The 18968-nt window shown below is 57.6% G+C and overlaps 6 protein-coding genes and 1 non-coding gene across 7 annotated transcripts; 3 read left to right on the forward strand and 4 right to left on the reverse strand.

Annotated features, from left to right (window-relative positions):
- Positions 1-264: 264 nt before the first annotated feature.
- Positions 265-1465, reverse strand: THITE_2114000 (uncharacterized protein). Its single transcript, XM_003652421.1, has 2 exons — positions 1045-1465; positions 265-778 (listed from the first exon to the last, which is right to left on the reverse strand). Exons 1-2 carry the CDS (start codon positions 1184-1186, stop codon positions 537-539), a joined length of 384 nt encoding a protein of 127 aa, XP_003652469.1. The 5' UTR covers positions 1187-1465; the 3' UTR covers positions 265-536.
- Positions 1466-2332: 867 nt separating this feature from the next.
- On the forward strand, positions 2333-2420 carry THITE_t46. The gene has a single exon. It is a non-coding gene; the product is annotated as a tRNA-Lys (tRNA).
- Positions 2421-3274: 854 nt separating this feature from the next.
- Positions 3275-4663, reverse strand: THITE_2114003 (uncharacterized protein). Its single transcript, XM_003652422.1, has 5 exons — positions 4552-4663; positions 4236-4475; positions 4137-4172; positions 3599-4044; positions 3275-3494 (listed from the first exon to the last, which is right to left on the reverse strand). The coding sequence occupies exons 1-5, from the start codon at positions 4564-4566 to the stop codon at positions 3359-3361; spliced, it is 873 nt and encodes a 290-aa protein (XP_003652470.1). The 5' UTR covers positions 4567-4663; the 3' UTR covers positions 3275-3358.
- A 493-nt stretch (positions 4664-5156) lies between these two features.
- THITE_2077668 (uncharacterized protein) lies at positions 5157-5996 on the forward strand. Its single transcript, XM_003652423.1, has 2 exons — positions 5157-5270; positions 5340-5996. The coding sequence occupies exons 1-2, from the start codon at positions 5161-5163 to the stop codon at positions 5461-5463; spliced, it is 234 nt and encodes a 77-aa protein (XP_003652471.1). The 5' UTR covers positions 5157-5160; the 3' UTR covers positions 5464-5996.
- A 2447-nt stretch (positions 5997-8443) lies between these two features.
- Positions 8444-12386, forward strand: THITE_2114009 (uncharacterized protein). The gene is made up of 2 exons (XM_003652424.1): positions 8444-9325; positions 9382-12386. The coding sequence occupies exons 1-2, from the start codon at positions 8527-8529 to the stop codon at positions 12096-12098; spliced, it is 3516 nt and encodes a 1171-aa protein (XP_003652472.1). The 5' UTR covers positions 8444-8526; the 3' UTR covers positions 12099-12386.
- A 462-nt stretch (positions 12387-12848) lies between these two features.
- Positions 12849-14598, reverse strand: THITE_2047513 (uncharacterized protein; the record flags this gene model as incomplete). Its single annotated transcript, XM_003652425.1, has 4 exons — positions 12849-13163; positions 13359-13598; positions 13677-14225; positions 14284-14598. 4 exons carry the CDS (start codon positions 14596-14598, stop codon positions 12849-12851), a joined length of 1419 nt encoding a protein of 472 aa, XP_003652473.1.
- A 1822-nt stretch (positions 14599-16420) lies between these two features.
- Positions 16421-17915, reverse strand: THITE_2114013 (uncharacterized protein). Its single transcript, XM_003652426.1, has 2 exons — positions 17436-17915; positions 16421-17365 (listed from the first exon to the last, which is right to left on the reverse strand). Exons 1-2 carry the CDS (start codon positions 17800-17802, stop codon positions 16746-16748), a joined length of 987 nt encoding a protein of 328 aa, XP_003652474.1. The 5' UTR covers positions 17803-17915; the 3' UTR covers positions 16421-16745.
- Between the last annotated feature and the right edge of the window lie 1053 nt (positions 17916-18968).

Here is an 18968-nt window from a genome sequence, read left to right on the forward strand (position 1 = left end):
GATCGCCTCCACGATCTTGCCTCTCTTGGTGCCCTCCATTCCTGCCAAGCCCTGCGTGAGGTAGGATGACGATGCACTCGGCTGCATCGAGCGAACCGGGGTGATCTGGTGTCTCAGTCGCCCTCCCAACCGCGGAGTGTAACGGAGTATGATCACAGGCTTAAGTTACGACGTCTTCCAATGGTGCTGGTTGGAACTTGCGTAGTACATCGAGAACGTGGTTGAAGAATTGAAGCCGGGATGACTCTGAAGCACAACATCGCCATTCCGGAAATGTCGATGGTATGGCCAGGGACGACCGTAATTAGGATAGATGTTATGAGCCTCCCCATGACCTTCTGTGCAGGTAGCAGTTAACGTTATGCATGAAGTTTAACCAAGAAGTTAGCGCATGCCCGAGGGCCTTTGCCGGTGGTATCAGTGCGGAGAACTCGAAACCCAAGCAGTAGCGAAGCAGAAAGCAGGACGGCATGCAAAAGCCAGCGTCTTCCCCCCGTGCTCTAGCCCTCAAAGTTGTGCCAAAGTTGTGCCCTACCCTACTTCTTGAACGCCCCAAAAATCTTGTATTTCAGCTTGTCCGCCAGCCCGATCGGCGCCGTCGGCTTGCCCTCGCCCTCAGGCTTGTTGTCCTTCTTGGCAACATGGTGTTCGTTTCCGGCGCCGCCGCGGCCCGTGTGGTGGTCGGAATCATGGCTCGGGCGGACCGCGGCTTCGGGGACCAGGTCCTTGTCTGCGCGCACGCCCTGCTTGGTGCCCGCGTCGCCGATGTTGGCCGCACCTGTTTTGAGGGGAGGGCGTGTGATTTCACGTTAGCGCATGGGTGGTGACTTTCTCCGCTGTTCAGGGATTTTAGGGCCTTAAACTAGCGATTCTCTTATCACGAGCCGAGGCTTGGCAGGCGCCGGGGAGGGGCGTAATGCATCGCAGGGCTACGATAGCGTGGTTCATTGCAGCTGAGTGCATGCTTCAAGTTGGGGAAGTACGGTTGGAAAAAGGAAACTCGAAACGAACTTGTGGTTGTGATTCAGACGTCAAGCAACTTACCTCCGCGACCAGTGCTGAATGCGCCGTCACCGTGGCTGCCCTCGGCGCCCACGCGGACAACCTCTCCATCAACGTATTGGGTGTCATCGGGGTTGATGTTGCCAGCACCACCACGGCCGTGAGAAACTTCGGGGGCTGTCATCTCGACTGCTCTATCGAAAGGAAAAACGTCTCAGAGTGGTGATTGGGTTTGTCGATGTCAGTGTGAGCCAGCTCAGTGGCAGTTGGCGGGGCCGCTGATGTTGGTGCGAGTCGGGGAAGCTAGAGACTTGAAAGTCGAAAGCGAAAAGCAGGACACACCCTATTAATGTGCCCTATTAATGTCGCCCAGCCGCAAAATTCAGTAGTAGTCGCGCCAGAACGCCTTGCCTCAATTTGGTGGAGGTTGGATGAGAAATATTTGATCATGATGCCGCTGTCGTGATAACTCGCACAGTACACAGTATTTCGTAACGAGGCAGAGAGATAACGATAAGGAGAGGCGTGCCAAGGCCTGAAAAGGGTTGGACTATGACAGCATGGATCATGACGCCAGGCAAGGCAGCGGGATAAGGTGATGCGCATTCTCATTGTGTAGTGTACACTACCTGAGTTACCGGGGAAGCTATCTTGCCAAGGCTGTTGACCCCCACCTGCTCGCTTTGCCGAATTTTGGAGCTTCCAGGTTTCTTCCATGGAGGTTGACCGTTTTCAAACGCCTCACGGAATTATGATAAGGTACCGATGGAGCGTGGAAGGTTGGATCTCTTCTCATTGAACTGCAAGCGTACTAACTGGATGACTTGGAAGCGCTGCTGCCCCTGAGCAACTAACGGGTCGGCCGACTTACTTGTGTAATGCTCCCAGCGGCCTCGGTGAAGTGGCTGCTGCATAGGTACTAATCAGGGGCGAGCAGAAGCACAGTGGCTTCATGGGAGATAAGAACCCCTTCTGCAAGCAATTGGTCCCCCCTCTCGAGAAACAAAGTTGAGGACGCATCTTTCCAAAGAACGGAATACACCCTGTCTTTGTTTCACAACCACAGAAACGCCTCACTTACACATGCAACTATCCGGGTTGCTGTTGTGGCGGGCTGGGCACCACCTACTCACGGGGGGCCCGCTCAGCCATTCCGTAAAACAAAAACCAGATTACGTAACTACACTGCCTGATTCGAGCACACCGATATGGATCCACTGCATTTTCATCCCGCAATTTGGGCTAAAATCTTTTTGGCGAACACTGCGTTGTCCAGCAAGCTCTGCCGAAAGCCACATAATGCATTATTTCGACCCGCAGCATCCAACCAGCCTGGCTAGCTCAATCGGTAGAGCGTGAGACTCTTATGGAGATTCTCCGTTATCTCAAGGTTGCGGGTTCGACCCCCGCGTTAGGCTCAATTCCTAACAGCGAACAAGCTTGTCTTTTTTTCGTTCTTTTTCTTCCTCGGCTCAGATAATTGTCAGTAATTCGGTCTCCCCAAGCTCCCCCTAGCTCTTCTCGCTCGTCAGTCTCGCGTAGATCGCACCGGCCAAGCCAAACTCAGGTTTAAAACATTGCGGTTTCCCGAGCACACGTCATTTCGCAAGGGACAAAATCTTGACCAGGTCACGCCCGGCTAGTCTTCACGGCGAGGGCTCTCAGGCGGCCACGGCAGCTGAACAGCAACCGTTCGGCCGAGTTGCTAGCCGGCGCTCTCCAAGGGGTCTTCTGAGAGGTGCTGCCGTGGCCGTGGTGCTGCAACAACTGACGAGCGCTTCCTGTGGCCAGAAAGTTCGTGTGCGATGCCTTCCACTGGCAGCGCCCCGGTCTGCCAGTGCCAATCTCCTGAGTCTGAGATCCTGAAGTGTCTGCTCTGGCTGGCCCCCGGTCCTACTCGGCTGTCCTGTTCTGGCTCGAATATCCGTGCCCTTGCGTCCTTGTCATACTGTTGCTGGTTTATGTACTCTGCTCCTCAGAATATCATCATAGGCAGCTAGTAAGGACCTTGGGGCCCAGGGCCTGCAGTACCCAGTTTTATTGCCGTTCGTGACCGGGAAACTGTTCCCTCAGTCTCGGATACCATAAGGGGGAGTTGAGGATATTGCCCAGGCATTGAGGAGAACACTGAAAGCGCAGTTTGACGCCCCGAAATGGCACCCAACCTGCCAGTCGGCGCGTTTCTCATTCAAAAAGCACGCTACAGTCCAAGGAGTGAATGCTGCTCTGGGATGGAGACTAGGTATGTATGGTCTTGTTTTGCTGCCGAAGTAGGCGGGCTCATGGCGGGCAGTGTAGCCAGCCATGACGGACTCGGAGCTAACGCTGCTGAGGTACGGGGCGGCGAGAACATTCCTCATAGCTTAGCGTCTCTCGCAGTGCGAAACTCCACTTTGTTCGTGCAAGTGCCGACGCCGTCAAGCTCGACCTCGACCACATCCCCGTCTTTCAACCACAGTGGCGGGTTCCTGCCCATGCCCACACCCTGAGGCCTGCAGTAGCGCAACGGGTCAGCAACGCTCCCCCTCCCAAACTCGACGCCACGAAACCCAAGAACAGAAGAAGAAGAAGAATATACAGGAGCATGCAGACTTACGTCCCCGTGAAGATGACATCCCCCGGCATGAGTGTCGTCCCCTGGCTCAGGAAGGCGATGGTCCTGCGCACGCTGAAGATCATGTCTGCGGTGCTGCTCTCCTGCACGACGGCGCCGTTCAGGCGCGTGCGGATGCCCAGCGCCTGCGGGTCGGCGAGCACGCGGCCGCTGACGATGCCCGGGCCGAAGGGCGCCCAGCCGTCGAAGCCCTTGCCGAGCGACCACTGGCCGCCGCCCCGCCGGAGCTGCCACTCGCGGTGCGACACGTCGTTGCCGACCGCGTAGCCCAGCACGTAGTCCAGCGCCTCGGCCTCGGGCACGTCCGTGCACGCCCGCCCGATCACCGCCACCAGCTCGCACTCGTAGTCCAGGCCGGCGGCTTGCTGCGCGATCGGGTGCACCGGGATGGGGTCCGAAGGGCCGGCGAGCGAGGTCGCGGGTTTGTACTGGCATGAGGGAGTGAGCGAGTGAGTGGGTGGGTCGGTGGGTGAGACTGTGGAGGAGAAGGCCGGGGAGTTGGGGAGACAGGTGGACTTACGAAGACGACGGGATACTGCGGGATGGGCATTTTGGACTGCTCTCTGGTCAGTCTTTCTGTCACCTCGTGATGTCAGTCGGGGTCCGGTGGGTGACGCACCTCCTTTGCGTGGGCGGCGTAGTTCAGGCCGAGACAGCGCACCGTCCGGACGTCTTCGGGGGCCAGGGGCGCCAGCAGCAAGCGGATGTCGGCGACCTGGTCGGTCACGTCGTGCTTGCCGAAGATGTCGCCCTTGATGACGCGGGCCTGGCGGGCCTTGCTGATGTCGGTGACGCCGCGCGGGAGGATGGCATCGCCGTAGTAGGTGCGGCCGTCGCGGGCCAGGAAGCGGACGAGGCGCTGCCGGCAGCGTCAGTGCATGAATCAGCTCGTGTCGTCCCGTTTCTGGATTTGGTGTGCATTCAACAAAACTCACCGAGAAGGAGGACATCCTTTCCACACTGCGGGTTGTCTCAGCAATTGACTGCTGCAGCTAAGATCGAGACAGAGGAGCTTTGTATGTACGAGCCGCTGGCAATCTGTTATCTACGAAGCGGACAAATCAAGCCGATGGCGGAGGTAGTTCGCAGTTGGATTCAGCGCTTCCTCCTTATCCCGCTGGCACAGTACATGTATTTGTCTTGCTTACGCAGCGGCAGCTCTGGTGGAGAACCCCTGAATAGCTCCGCCCATCCTCTGTGTCAGGTATTCCGTATAAGCAGAGTGGGCAGGGAATTCTCGTGAACATGCAGAGAAATGGAAAGGTACTTCCTTCCTTCCCGGGTGAATTATTCCACCAGCCACCATCCTTAGCGCTGGGCGCGTGCCTTGCCGAGCTCGGCGTGCCGACTCGGAGACCCGGGTTGACACCGCGGTGGGCCCGACCGAGCCGGGCCCTGTCGGCTCGGGCAATGACGTGCCGAGGGATCAATCCCCATTGACGCGAATTTTCGACCAAACAAATAATCGTCGTCTCATTCTCTCGTTGCTGCGCCAGCGCCAACAAGACGGTCCCCTTCTTTCGTGCAACTACCATCGGCACGCAATGCGTCTGTCCGGTCTTCAGAAAGAGGTCCTTGCCTTGTACCGGCAATGTCTGCGGGAGTGCCGGAAGAAACCCGCGGCAAGCCGCAAAAACTTCCAGGTGTTTGCGAGGTAAGTAACCCGCGAGACAAGAACCGTAGGCTTGGCATAGGCCCCTATGATGCTAACGACAGAATTCAGAAATGAATTCGAAAAGAACATCAAAATCGACAAACGCGACTTTGGCGCTATTGAGTTCCTGCTGCGCAAGGGCCGCCGGCAGCTGGACTTGTATTCGTTGCCAGGCGTCAAGGACATCAAATGAGCGCCTGCCTGCTCCTTTGCCGGACAGGACCTGAGCGCAACAAGGAAACGACCAAGTAGCAGCTCTGCAGTCGGACTTCCCGCCATGCAGCCATCGCTCCTCAACTTCACCGTCACCAACGGGGTCCAATCCAAGTGTGATGGACGCACCACCCGCCAGTCAGACTTGCGTCCGCCGATCCAAACAGCCCCGGCACGGCTCAACAGCAGCTAAAAAAGACCACGGGCTTGGCCAGGTTACGCCCGCTTGCGAACGTGCCTCGGCCTAGGCCTTTGAAGTCCCGATCGCTCTCAAAGCGACCGTTTGCCTGGCCGGGTCTCTGAAGCTGTCAAGCCGAAGCCGAACGTTTAGGTTACGGGGCCGGTTCTGAGCAATTGTCTCGACCGATTATGAAGGACCAACCTCTCTCTGCCTCGCTGCCATTTCGGAGTCGGAGAGTTCACGTCGGGGAAAGGCACGGAACAGAGCTGCACCCCGAGGCTGGGCATGCCCAGGGGAAGGAAGGAAGGCTCGTGACATTCGTCCGAATCAGGGCATGGCATGGCATGGCACTATCCATCCCCCAGACCTCTCAACGGCCATGTCCGTTGCAACCTGCGCTTGGTTGTCCGAAACCTTTGGCTCTGCACTCATCCCAGCTGTCGCGGGGCATCCTTTCTATGGGTTTCAAACTGCAGATTCCCTTGCCGCTGTGTACCGTCCGGTGGTGTCAGAGCTGTCACCGCGGATGCCACACAGCGAGGACGATGCTTGAGGACACCCGGCAACAAGATCCTCATTAACACTCTCCTCTTGGGCTCTTCGGGCTTGGTGCACCCCCTCGCTGCCTCTCAGGAGATGCCGTAAGGTACGCATTGGCGCTGGGGCGGTGGCGGTTTCCCGTGATGTTTGAGGTACGCGGGAGACACACGGGATTGGAAGCAGAGAACGCGGGCTCGGTACTACTGTGGGTTTATCTCCTGTTTCCGGCCGCTGCACTATGGTATGCGGGGGTTGTGAGCCGTGGTGTGTGGAGGCAGGACTTGAGATTGCCACGTTCTGGGAGATGTGTGTGGATGACGCTGTCAGGAACCGACATGCCACGATTCCGCCGGCTTTTGGGGGGCAAATCGTCTAGTTACTTGCGTATCACAGGATGGCCTGTGTGCTCAGATCCCACCGTTTCTGGTTGTGAGATGGCTGGCAGGCATGAGTGAAGTGATACAAGTTCTGTCCAGGCGAAGACTAACCTGTCAGGTCGCTTAGCAGCGTCTCCTGCTTCCAGAGCCGCATCCAGATCGTTTCCCACAAGCTCCGGCAAAGGCCCGCCGCAGGACTTCTGTGCATGTAGTAGTCGGCGATCTGCAATCCAAATCAAATCCACCAACCGATGCAGATCTGCCGACACTCCGGCGGCATCCGGTCCGCCGGCAGAGCCGCGTCACCCGGGTGGACACGCCGATCCGTCTGGTCCGTCAGCTTCAACGGCTGCTCGACGATCATCGAAACGGACCCAAAACGGTTCACACGGGACATACGTACATGTACGTACACTACACAAGCCAGCAGCGGAACGCGGTCATTGAGCCAAAGAGGGGATCTAGGTCCGTTCGCGAGAAAGCTCATGATCCATCCCGCCTCAAAGTGGCAGAAGCCCCAATAACTAGGTCCATGAAGATGCAATCATCTTCCGTATTCAGCGCATATGGAGGATGGTTGGGGCTGTTCCTGGTGCCTTGCGCAGGTTCCCTGATGCAGTTTCCTGTGTTTGGTCGATAACTAAGGTAGGTAGCCCCTGACTGGGAGTCTATCCGCGGTAACCAGAACCGTCCCAACCTCGCGGAATTACACCTCGGGATAGATGGATAGCGCGCGGAAATGATATTTGGGCGCTAATTTCGGTGTACTCCAGCGAATATGTATGTACACGTCAGGGGTATTCGTGGATGGCATGCATGGAGGATACCAGACTGCAGTGCAGCAGGATAGATTGCCTCGCAGGATCGAAGTAGTTGGCCCATGTGTCGAAGTTCTGGACACTGTTGAAGAGCATGCCGCGGAACGAAAACAGAACCGCGTCAGAAGACAGCAGCCACGGGGGCGGGCCGTCCAGGGCGGAAAATGCTGCGCTCGCCCTGCTTGGCCGGACTCAAGAGTAAAGACCAGGGAAGGGGATGGTGTATCTTCCCCGTCCTGGCGATAGTGAAGTTGTCCACACTCCGCTTTAGTGGGAGTTGACTCGCCAGGCATGTATGGGTTTGTTGCGAACCGTGTCAGATAGATGAGGCGCTAGCTGGTGCAATACCGTTAGTTATGCCATGCAGAGTCGATATTCACTATAAAGCAGCACGCGGGAGCCGAGCATCCCGCGGCTGAGATTTCTGGAAACAGCTTAAACACTACCGCTATCCTGATCCGGTGACTAGAAACACCACTAAGTGAGTGGCGGCAACAGCGCAGCGCATCGTAGGCTATGATATCAGCCGGAAGTCCAGAGAGAGGCATGGCCTGTCAGCTGGCGACATTACGCAGTAGTTAGTAACTGCTGTATTCCGTGCTTGCGCCGTTGAAAGCTCATCCGCATGTGAGCAGGCGGGGACTATAAGCACCCGCCCCGTGGGTTGGAGGGCTCTATGCGGGCGGGAAGGCGATGGCTGGGACGGTGTTTGCCAAAGCTTCCAGAAGGGCAGAAATGCCGTTAAGCTGTGTAGTGTAAGCTAAGATCAGATCCGGATTATCCTTCTTAGCGCGAACTCAGCCTGAGAACCTTGGCTGTTGGACATGACGCGAGCGTGGGTTGGCACCGTTAGCTTTCATCCGTCTTTCCAAGTGTACCGTACAAGTATCCGGATTCCGGAGTCAGCCGGGAAGAGCCAAGATGGGCCGAATGCACATGGGGATCTACTGCCAAGACTGTCACATGATCTCGCATGCAGCCACTTTACACGAGAGGCGCGTTCCCCCTGCGCGTCTCCCCCAAATTTCCAGGAACAGCGGCTCCAAAACGGGAACCGCGTCTGGACCTGGCTCCAACTGTGACATCACATCACCTCCTTCACGCCGCAGCACGTCTCACGGCACGCCATGGCGGGTCCTTCGCGCGCGCCCGAGAAGAGACAGGCCTCTCTCACCGACTTTTTCACTATCAATGGGTTGAGCAAGAAGCCCACGGCTGCAGCGAACGCGGCCAAGGACGAGTCGCCGCTGTCTCCACCGCCCGCCCCGAACGCCGCCCGGAAGCGGCCGCTGCAGGAAACCGCCGACAATGTGAGCGAAAAGCCCCGCCGTGCTGCAAAGCGCGCCAGGTCGATTCTCGACGATGACGATGATGATGACGACTACAACCCCGAGGACTCGTCCGACGTTCCGGGGACCGAGCCGTCCATCAGGGCGCCCGTCGCGAAAGGCTCGCTCGCCCGGTCGCGGACTGAACGATACGCTTATGATGCGGGTCAACAGTCAGCACCGGATGCGACGGGGGGAGAGTCGGGTGACGAGGAAGACGCAGAGAGGCGGAGGAAGGAGGAGCTGCACAGGAAGTTCGTAAAGAAGCTAGGACATCCCGATAGTCTGTCTCTGCTCCGGAGACGCGAGGTCCCGGGCGAAAGCGAGAGCCCCGGCTTGGAAGACGATGACGAGGATGCCGGAACCGGTGCCGAGGAGGAGGAGCCGCCTCCACCGACCAAGAACAAGAAGAAGGGCGCCAAGACGGGCAAGCTGACCCCGATGGAGATCCAGTTCCTCGACATCAAGAGGAAGCACATGGATACAATATTGGTCGTCGAGGTCGGTTACAAGTTCCGCTTCTTTGGCGAAGATGCCCGGATCGCTGCCAAGGAATTAAGCATCGTCTGCATCCCGGGAAAGTTCAGATACGATGAGCGTATGTTGAAGCGTGCTGCTCTTGGTGCCGCTAGACTGCCTGCTAACAAGCCGAAGACCCATCAGAAGCCCACCTCGACCGCTTCGCCTCGGCCAGCATCCCCGTCCATCGCCTCAACGTCCATGTCAAACGCCTTGTAGCCGCTGGGCATAAAGTCGGCGTCGTGCGCCAGCTTGAAACGGCCGCCCTCAAGAAAGCCGGCGACAACCGCAATGCGCCCTTCGTCCGGAAGCTCACCAACGTCTACACCAAAGGGACGTACATTGACGAGACCGGGGAGCTCGACCAGCCGGCCGAGGCCGCCGGTGCTCCCGCAGGCGGCTACCTTCTCTGCCTCACCGAATCCGCGGCTAAGGGCTCCGGAACGGACGAGAAGGTCGACGTCGGCATCATCGCCGTCCAGCCCGCCACCGGTGATATCATCTTTGACGACTTTGAAGATGGATTCATGAGGCGCGAGATTGAGACCCGTCTTCTCCACATCTCCCCTTGCGAGCTTCTCATCGTGGGCGAGCTATCCAAGGCGACCGACAAGTTGGTGCAGCATCTGGCTGGCAGCAGTACAAACGTCTTTGGTGACAGGACCCGCGTGGAGCGGGTGCCTAAGAGCAAGACGATGGCCGCTGAGGCGTCCTCGCATGTTACCCAGTTTTACGCCGGCAAGACCAAGGACAACGATGAGCGGTCGGCAGCGCTGCTTGACAAAGTCCTGAAATTGCCCGAAGCAGTCACCATCTGTCTGTCCGCCATGATCACGCACCTCACCGAGTATGGCCTGGAACACATCTTCGACCTGACCAAGTACTTCCAGTCATTTAGCACCCGGCAGCACATGCTGATTAACGGAACCACCCTGGAGAGCCTTGAGGTATACAGGAATGCGACAGACCAGTCCGAGAAGGGAAGCCTGTTATGGGCGCTAGACAAGACGCAGACTCGCCCCGGTCGGAGGCTGCTGAGGAAATGGATCGGCCGTCCGTTGCTGGACCAGGAACAGCTGGAGGAACGTGTCTCGGCAGTCGAGGAGCTGCTAGAGCACCAATCGACCGCCAAGGTGGACAAGCTCGTCGGCGTGCTCAGCTCGATCAAGGCCGATCTCGAACGCAGCCTCATCCGCATCTACTACGGGAAATGCACTCGGTCGGAGCTCCTTTCGACTCTGCAGACCTTACAGCGGATCGCTGTAGAATTCTCGAGGGTGAAGACGCCCGCAGACACGGGCTTTAAGTCACGCCTTATCAGCGAGGCCATCTGCTCGTTGCCAGGCATCGGGGTCATCGTCAACTCGTACCTGGACAAGATCAACGCCCAGGCGGCCAGAAAAGACGATAAATACGCCTTCTTCCGTGACGACGAGGAGACGGAGGACATTACGAACCACAAACTAGGCATCGCTGCCGTCGAAGCGGATCTGGATGCCCACCGCAAGGACGCTGCCGCCAAGCTGTCCAAGAAGACGCCCGTTAACTACGTCACCGTGGCCGGCATCGAATACCTCATCGAGGTTCCCAACACCGACCTGAAGCACGTCCCTGCCTCGTGGGCCAAGATCAGCGGCACGAAGAAGCTGTCGCGCTTCCACACCCCCGAAGTGATGCGTTTGATGAACGAGCGCGACCAGCACAGGGAGGCCCTCGCCGCAGCCTGCGACGCCGCCTTCGCGGACCTCCTCAAGGATATCGCATCCGAATACCAGCCCCTCCGCGACGCCGTCGCCTCGCTCGCCACGCTTGACTGCCTGCTCTCGCTCGCCCAAGTAGCCGCCCTCCCGGGCTACAGCAAACCGACCTTCCTCCCCTCCACCGCGCCCCCGACCATCTCCATCACCGACGGCCGCCATCCGATCGCCGAACACACCCTCCCCAACGGCTACATCCCCTTCACCACCTCCCTCACCTCCCCCGCGCCCATCGCCCAGCTCATCACGGGCCCCAACATGGGCGGCAAATCCAGCTACGTGCGCGCCGTCGCCCTGCTCGTCCTCCTGGCCCAGATCGGCTCCTTCGTCCCCGCCAGCGCCATGTCCCTCACGCTGGCCGACGCCATCTACACGCGCATGGGCGCGCGCGACAACTTGTTCGCGGGCGAGAGCACCTTCATGGTGGAGGTGTCCGAGACGGCGGCGATCCTGCGCGGCGCGACGCCCCGCTCGCTCGTCATCCTCGACGAGCTCGGCCGCGGCACCTCGACCCACGACGGCGCCGCCATCGCACACGCCGTGCTCGACCACGTCGTCCGCGAGACCCGCTGCCTGACCCTCTTCATTACGCACTACCAGAGCCTGGCCCGCGTCGCCGACGGCCTGGGCGGCGGCCGCGTCCGCTGCGTGCACATGCGCTTCGAGGCCAGAGCCCCACAACAACAGCACCGCCAAAATCAACACCAAAACCAAAACCACCACCAGCAGCTACCCCCCGCCGACGGCGAGGACGCCAAGGACGATGAGCCCTCCCCCGACCCGGCCGACGAGGAAATCACCTTCCTGTACGAGGTGGCCGACGGCGTGGCGCACCGGTCCTACGGGCTCAACGTGGCGCGCCTGGCCCGCCTCCCGCGCCGCGTGCTCGACGTGGCCGCGCGCAAGTCGCGCGAGATGGAGGAGGCCGTCAAGGCGCGCCGGCTGCGCGGCGCCGCGCGGCTGCTGGAGGACGTGCTCCGGCGCGGCGGCACCTGCGCCGGCACCGGCACCGGCGGGGACGAGGACAGGGACGGGGACGGTGACGGCGAGACCGAGCGACTGGATCACTTGGTCTCGAGCATCGAACAGCTGTAGAAGTTGGTGTGGTCAAATATTTGGTGTGCCGGAATAGTGCATTGGTCAGCTTGTAGTGTGTCTCCAAATGAGTCTCCTTCCGTATGTGCGTTTGCTCAGCCCGAGGCCTTGTCTCGCTAGAAATATATCCAAGGCTGCGAAGCCTTCATTAATCGTCCCTTGGTCGATCTTCGAAATGGAAATCATGAATCGTGTGTCAATTGAGCACATTGGCTGTTCACTGTGCTCTTGTGTCGACGCTTGCGCGTAACTGGGGCCATGGATCTCGTCTTCACTCAAACACGGCTCCATACCTCCGACATATCCATGGCCCCTACTTGGAAATTGTCCGCCCATGGTAAAGTCAAGATATGTGATTAAGTCTGTAGCCAGCTATCGACCAAGGTCCCGTGCTAAATACGACCCAATCAATGAACGGTGCCCCCGGATCTTCGCCGGCCTTGCGATGACGTAGAAGATGGGGCTAATGAATCAAAAGATCATTGCTTCAGGCTCCATAGTTCCTCCAACCCTTCTCCCAAGGACTGCTCGGTGACCTATTGGCTTGCTGGTCAAGATCGCGCCGAACGGGCTCCCCTTTGTTCGGCGCCAAACCACGGAAGGAAGCAGCAAAAGGTTCTTGATCTTGCCCTCCTCGCTCTGGAGCCATGTCGTAGCAACATTGTCTCGGTAACGTTACACACAAAGTTAGGTGAAAGAATGAGACATCTCAACTATGAGAATGATCGCGGTGGGCTGTTTCCTGTCTCGTCAGAGGTCGAATTCCTGGTCATCGCGCTCATGGACCGAGTCCGAGGTATAGGAGGCGCCAAAGGCGTTGAACGACATGCTTCCCAAATTCATCGAGCCCATGGCTTGGAAGTTGCTCGCCGATGGCTTGGCCTCGTTGCCGTAGGTCGCAAAACCGTACGGGTTGTAGAAGGCACCCCTGGCCTGCACGCACAAAGGGTTGATTGATGTGGTTCCCATCGGATGCTGATGCTGGAAATAGTGGCTGTTGGAAACGGGGGCCTGGGATGCGAAAGCGGATGTCTCAGTGTCTCGAGGGGTCAGGTACGAGGAGGACTTGGCCGACTTCAATCCGGACGACGCCAAGGGGAGGTTCATGTTCAGAGGCTGAAGGGCAGGTCGGCGGCGAAGTTTGAAGCTGTAATATGTCAGAAACGAGCCATGGTTCTGAGATTTGCTCGAGAGAGGTTTACCTGGACTCCTTTGGAGGACTCTCTTCTCGAGCTGCTTGTCCGTCAGCGCTAATGCGACGCAAGCCCATGCGTGCGTGTCCATACCGGCGCTGGGCTTTGGCGGGTCACGGAAGATATCGTAGCTCTCTAGGGAGCCAGAGACTCCTCTGGTGGTATCCCCACCTTCCTCGCGCGAGCGCTTGTTGCGCGAGACCCTCTGCTTGGTAACCCTGGCGGAAGCCCGCACTGGTGCTGTGGCAGCGGTTGAACGACGGCCTCTCTTCGGTTTGGGGACGGTAGTGTCCTCGAGTTTGCGGTCCTGTAATGTGACACGAGATCAGCTATGGTTCACTGGCCAACTGGGACGCAGAGGCAAGCTGCAGATGGAATCACCAACCGGGCTTCCCTCGATTGAAGGAGTGGCATAGATGTCGCGCATGCGTTGGAGCTCGCCGTTCTCCGCCCACACAAATTCATTTGGCTCAATGCCAGACGATGCCTCCTCCATCTGCTTCAACACGGAGTCGGCTTTCCGCTGATTGCGCATTCTCTTCTGGACCTCGTCTGCCGAGTCGAACAGGCCCATGCCTGGGTACCTCACGCCTTTCAACTTGTTTGCCTCCGTTTCGTCGTCGAAGAGCTCGGTGCCTTCAGATGGTAATTCAGAAATAAGGACACTGTCCGTAGTTTCTGTCTCCGAAGGCCAACTCCTGTAGTACTTGGGTCGTCTCTCGTTCCCCGGAGTGCTAGGGGCTGAAGGGTCGGACCGCGAACGCTTGAGGTTCGGGGTCTGGTATTCAGAGGTCTCGGAATGCCCGTGTACCGCGTCGTGAAATTGACCCTGGACGGCGGGCCAGTAACCAACGGTTGACAGTGTCTCATTGTAGTCGTCGGGTTCGGCCTTCATCGAACCCTGTCGACTCAACACGGCGTCGCGGTTGCTGTTCTGTTGTCGGGTATCAGTTTCCTCGCTCAGGTCTCGGCGTGCGAATGGGAACATTTACAAGAGTATTTGATGATCTTCCCCTCCTGCCGGTTTTCTTCTGCTCCTTGGCAGCCATGCGTTCCGCAAGGAGGGCGTTAATCCCATACCGCTCGCACCACTGGTCGTACTGCCGAACTTCGTCCAGGGCGGCATGGTCATCACGTGCTCTCAATTCGGCCTTGAATCGGTGGGCAAGATGGCTCTTTGAGGAGATGTGGGTGAGAAGATGAGAGAGGTCTGAGAAACCGGGCTTCTTCGGACAGAGGGTGCACCGGAGGGGGATGACCGCGGGGTTGCTCTTCACAATCAGATCCATGGGTGCGACTGCAGCCATGGTCTGTGAACAGAAACTCGTCAGTTCAGCATTTGGCAGGCGGACGACATGAGCATCATTATGTCAATTGCGCCTGGGGTGGTAACTCACGGGTGGAAGCGGCTGGGGCGGGCTAAGCCAACCACAGGATGAAGATATTCCAGGAAGTAAGGGAGGGTTGCTCGAAGGAACGAATGAACCGCCTTGGAGGATAGGCTCGACCTGTATAATGGCAGGAAGGACCTAAAATCCCACGCAACGCCCGGGACGTCCTGGGGATTGAACTGGCTCAGGGAACGGGAAGCCGAACTCCAAGAGCCTGACGTACTTGGCACAACTTGGCTGTCAAACGATTTGACTGTTGTGAACTTGAGATACGATGAATGTTTGGAAGCTGGGCGAAATATTGTTTCGGCCCAAGAATTCGGGTCTGAGTATCAGGTCCGAGAATGGACAGCAGAGAAGTTGCAGCTCCGCCGGAAGGTCGAGAGAAAACCTGCACGGAAGAGGCTCCGTCAGAAGAAGTGACGATTGCGGGTGACGGGACGAAAATGGAAGTGGTCATTTGAACTGACCACTTTGTGACTGTGAGGGAAAGAGCGATTTGCTCTGCAGAACCTGTGTGCGCGAGGGGCGGGTTGGATGCCTGTAGGCCCTTTTGACTTGGAGCTGGGAAGGAGGGAAGGAGGGAAGGAGGGAAGGAACGGCCAAAGCGGGATAGACTACGCACTTGACGGGAAGGCAACCACCGTGATTTGCTGCTTGAGCTGTGTTCTTTGGCCTTGCCAGCTTCTCTTCGGTCTTTCACAGGTTGCCCGGAAAATGATCGAAAATGCAGGATTTCGTTGCACAGTCCAGCAAGTTGCAGACCGAAACGCCGACACTACGGCCTAGGATCTCGCGATCTAAGCTGGACAGTTTTCAGAGTCGGCAGTCTGCAAATTCGTTTGCCTAATGTGGCCCGCTGACTGAATCTAAGAAGAGCGGTCGGTTGAGAATAGGCAGAGGGGTGACTTGGAGAGCAGCAGATCTGTCAAGAAGCAGGATCGTGAAAGATACTCGAAGCGAAACCACTATGTTCCATGGGTATGAGCAATAATGGCGGAGGTTTAAAGAGAGACTGCGCTTCGGTGCTGTTTGGATTCTTGTCGAGAAACCGATGCAGAGCGTTTCTGGTGCGCTGGTCCTGCCGAGGTATCGAAGAGTGTAAGCACGAGTCAGACTTGAGGATGAGAAACATCTCCTCAAATAACCTGATTGGTACATACAACCTCCAAAGAACCCATGCCTCTGGCCTAATGATGAAAGTTTCATAGACAAGCGGTTTAGGTAGAGCTTCCCTTCCTCAGCGAAGTTCATGACGACCGGCAAGCAGCCGGCCCTGAGATGCGCATATAAACTCAGTTACCACAGAGAGACAACTTGGCGACCACATCCATTACTCGTCGATAGGAAAGTAGGGGGGAAGGGGGATGAGTACACCAATCTTTGGCTGGAACCCAATTCAGGAGTTCGCATTCTGGCGAGAAACACGGACTGTCTGGGAGACATACATGGTCAGAGCAACAAAAGCTTTGAAGCTCCACAACTCGCAAATCGACAGAGTTTGTCGCTACCAAGACAGGCTCTGAACTTTTCGGATTCGTGATCTATCCAGGCACAATGGGCTGATGTCGCGTACCACACTGGCCCCCTGTCTATGGCTCTGTGGCTCTGTGGCTCTGGCATCTGTAGGGCTCATCTGTGGGGCTGAGCTCCCACTTGTGTATATAGATCTCAGCTCTCCTCCCACCTACTGGGAGGAGCTCCCTCGATCTACATCCTCTTCTCTCCGGCTCTCGCTCAGCCACCTGATGTGCCCTCGCCTCCTCTCCTCAGCTGATCTCAAGGCGATGAAGTTCACAGAGCACGTTTAGCCTCCGACGGTCTTTGAAGGATACATGTCCATCCTCATTCCACACCAGCTAGCGTAAGAAACACCAGAGATGATAGAGGAGGTGGTGATGGGTTGATCTTCTCCTGCCTTGTATCCTGCCCAACGCGGCGAGTATTGTTGGAAGGTTATTAGATTGCAGGAGAGTTTGAAGCGATAGCGGAGGTAGTATTTTGCATTTGGACGGGGGGACTGCAGTCTGCTTAGGGGTTGAGCAAGAGCGTCCAATTGCTGCTCATCGGCCCAGCACGCGCGCGGTGGTCGACTTGGGCATGCAGTAGACCTCGTCTACAGGCTCCAGTCCAGGGTACCGAAGCAAGCTCAGGCCGGCAAGACCAAACACAGTGTGCCAGACATCGACCATGTCACCAGGTCTGTCCGAGATGCCACCTCGCTCCGGGTCCTGGCAGCGGAGGATGAAGGCTATCAGCTGGTCTTTATCGATCCAGTGTGTTTTGCCAATCATCTCCAAGCTGCTCAGGACCCACCAGCTATAGCAGACATCCTCCTTCTTCTCCGGCCGACCATTGAGACCGCCTCCAGCAATCTGCCTTTCGCTCAGCCACCGCCCCAGTCTCTCCTTGTCCACAAGATCCTGTCTGCCAGCGATGGTTAAGGCGGCGACACAGGTAAATATCTGCCCAGCATGCGACTCGGCGCCGGGGCTCACGCCGTATCCACCGTCGAAGTTGGCACAGGCCGCAATGTGGTTGACCGCCTTGTCGACGTCCACGAGGTGGAGCAGCCCTAGGAGCGACAGCGCGTTGAAGGCGCCGTAGAGAAAACGGGTGTCTTCCTCACCCCACTCGTCGCCGGCGAACGTGCCGGTTTGACGGTTTTGGAGACTGGCAATGTCTGTCCGACGAAGTCAGCAGGCAACATCAAGGCTTTAGACTCCCCGATCGCGGCACTGGAAGCGACGCACACTTTCCCACCTGCGCCTTGCCCTTGCCGCGCGACTCGAGCTCGTCAAAGGCGTCGACCATGGCGAGAATCTGCACCGCACTGACAGTGGAGAGCATGTGAGCGTCATGGCCGGGGGCTGCCCCGAAGCCGCCACTCTCGTGCTGGCATGACAGCACGAAGTCGATGGTCTCGGCGCGCGGCAGGGCGTCGGGGTGGCCCAGGAGGTGGAGGGACGTCAGCCCCCAGTAGAGCCCGTTGAGCCGGAGGTGCTCGGTCAGCCAGTAGTCATACTCGTCTTTCCTTGTGTCCAAGCTCTGGATGTACTTGACGTGAGCCGACGTGGCCAGTTGGAGCTCCTCGGGGAGTTGCTTGAAGTTTTCCGACATGATTTTTTCGAGTGCGGTTTGGCAGGTCGTTGCGGTTCGAGGCGACTGCCGGAGAAACTGCGGGAGAGAAGAGGGCGGGCCGACAAGGCACCTAGCCCTGCTTGGCGTGATTACATAATCACGGGCCAGAAGTACCAGACATGAGACGAGTGAAATCAACGTCCATTTAGTTATAGGAGAGGAATGGCTTTGGATGTGAGCTGAGATGCAGTGGATAACTATGCCTTTCAAATACTTAGGCAGTCATGTGTTCCATTCGGAGGTGTGGCGCTATGATGCATGCATACATCGATCGCCATCACACTGCACATCCTGAACACGAGATGAGCCCATCAACACAGCAAGAAAGACTGGCGACGGCCGCCGACGGCGCCTTCTAAAAGTCTACAGTGTCCTCGTCAATAGGGAGTCGATACGGAGTTGCCCAGTAAAGCTGTTCTCCGCGATGTCATATTTGTAGATGTCGTTGACCAGGCAAAGGACCAAGAGCCAGTCGATTTTGCCCCATTTTCGGAAGCAATGGATCTCGACCTGGCCCCAGAGTTTCAGACCCGACCGTTGTTCCTGGACTAGCCTAACCAGGGCTAGCGTCAAAATGGAAACGCAGCGAGGGACAATGTTCCTCATGAAGCTCACCCACCCCTTCCGACAGTGTGAGGACACGTGAGCCTTCACTTGCATCGTTTGCAAGTTCCAAATTGACTTGCGGAGCTTGGTCTTGAGATGCAGACATCAGACCAGCGGTCATTTTCGTTATGGCGAGGTTGATGTAGGGACGCCTGGTCCGATAGAGGGTGCCCCGACGGAGAGCATCAGATCATTCCATTGCATAGGTTGGCTGCTTTGACAATGCGTGGTGGAGGCTCCAGGAAGGCGGTGAATAAGGCGCGGCGGCGACTGATGAAACTCAGTTGTTATTTGTATGCAAGGACAATGGAAGCCGCTCCTCGGGTCTGCCGCCGATGGAAGGCTCTCGGAGACATGGTCGTTTACTCGTCATCCTATATCCCTGCCTCGCCAGCTCGTGTGCGGCCGGCCATTACACGACGTCGCTGCGGTTTGTGCATCTTGGAGGGCCCCTTTTCTAACACCTGGCATAGCCGACTGTGACCCACCTGGCGGTAATGACGAACGTTGCTCGCCGCCTCTCCGTTCCTCGCAGGAAG

This window comes from Thermothielavioides terrestris, chromosome 2 (genome assembly GCF_000226115.1).
Source record: "Thermothielavioides terrestris NRRL 8126 chromosome 2, complete sequence".
Lineage (NCBI taxonomy): Eukaryota > Fungi > Ascomycota > Sordariomycetes > Sordariales > Chaetomiaceae > Thermothielavioides > Thermothielavioides terrestris.

Bases quoted from the DNA above. Each gene is read 5' to 3' on its own strand.
- THITE_2114009 (XM_003652424.1), top strand. From the start codon at position 8,527: ATGGCGGGTCCTTCGCGCGCGCCCGAGAAGAGACAGGCCTCTCTCACC. The intron at 9,326-9,381 runs GTATGTTGAAGC...AACAAGCCGAAG, and splicing joins AAAGTTCAGATACGATGAGC to ACCCATCAGAAGCCCACCTC.
- THITE_2114013 (XM_003652426.1), bottom strand. From the start codon at position 17,802: ATGTCGGAAAACTTCAAGCAACTCCCCGAGGAGCTCCAACTGGCCACG. The intron at 17,366-17,435 runs GTGCGTCGCTTC...TTCGTCGGACAG, and splicing joins CAAGGCGCAGGTGGGAAAGT to ACATTGCCAGTCTCCAAAAC.
- THITE_2114000 (XM_003652421.1), bottom strand. From the start codon at position 1,186: ATGACAGCCCCCGAAGTTTCTCACGGCCGTGGTGGTGCTGGCAACATC. The intron at 779-1,044 runs GTAAGTTGCTTG...CCCTCAAAACAG, and splicing joins ATTCAGCACTGGTCGCGGAG to GTGCGGCCAACATCGGCGAC.
- THITE_2077668 (XM_003652423.1), top strand. From the start codon at position 5,161: ATGCGTCTGTCCGGTCTTCAGAAAGAGGTCCTTGCCTTGTACCGGCAA. The intron at 5,271-5,339 runs GTAAGTAACCCG...GACAGAATTCAG, and splicing joins AACTTCCAGGTGTTTGCGAG to AAATGAATTCGAAAAGAACA.
- THITE_2114003 (XM_003652422.1), bottom strand. The intron at 4,045-4,136 runs GTAAGTCCACCT...CCCTCATGCCAG, and splicing joins CGCAGTATCCCGTCGTCTTC to TACAAACCCGCGACCTCGCT. The intron at 3,495-3,598 runs GTAAGTCTGCAT...GCGCTACTGCAG, and splicing joins GATGTCATCTTCACGGGGAC to GCCTCAGGGTGTGGGCATGG.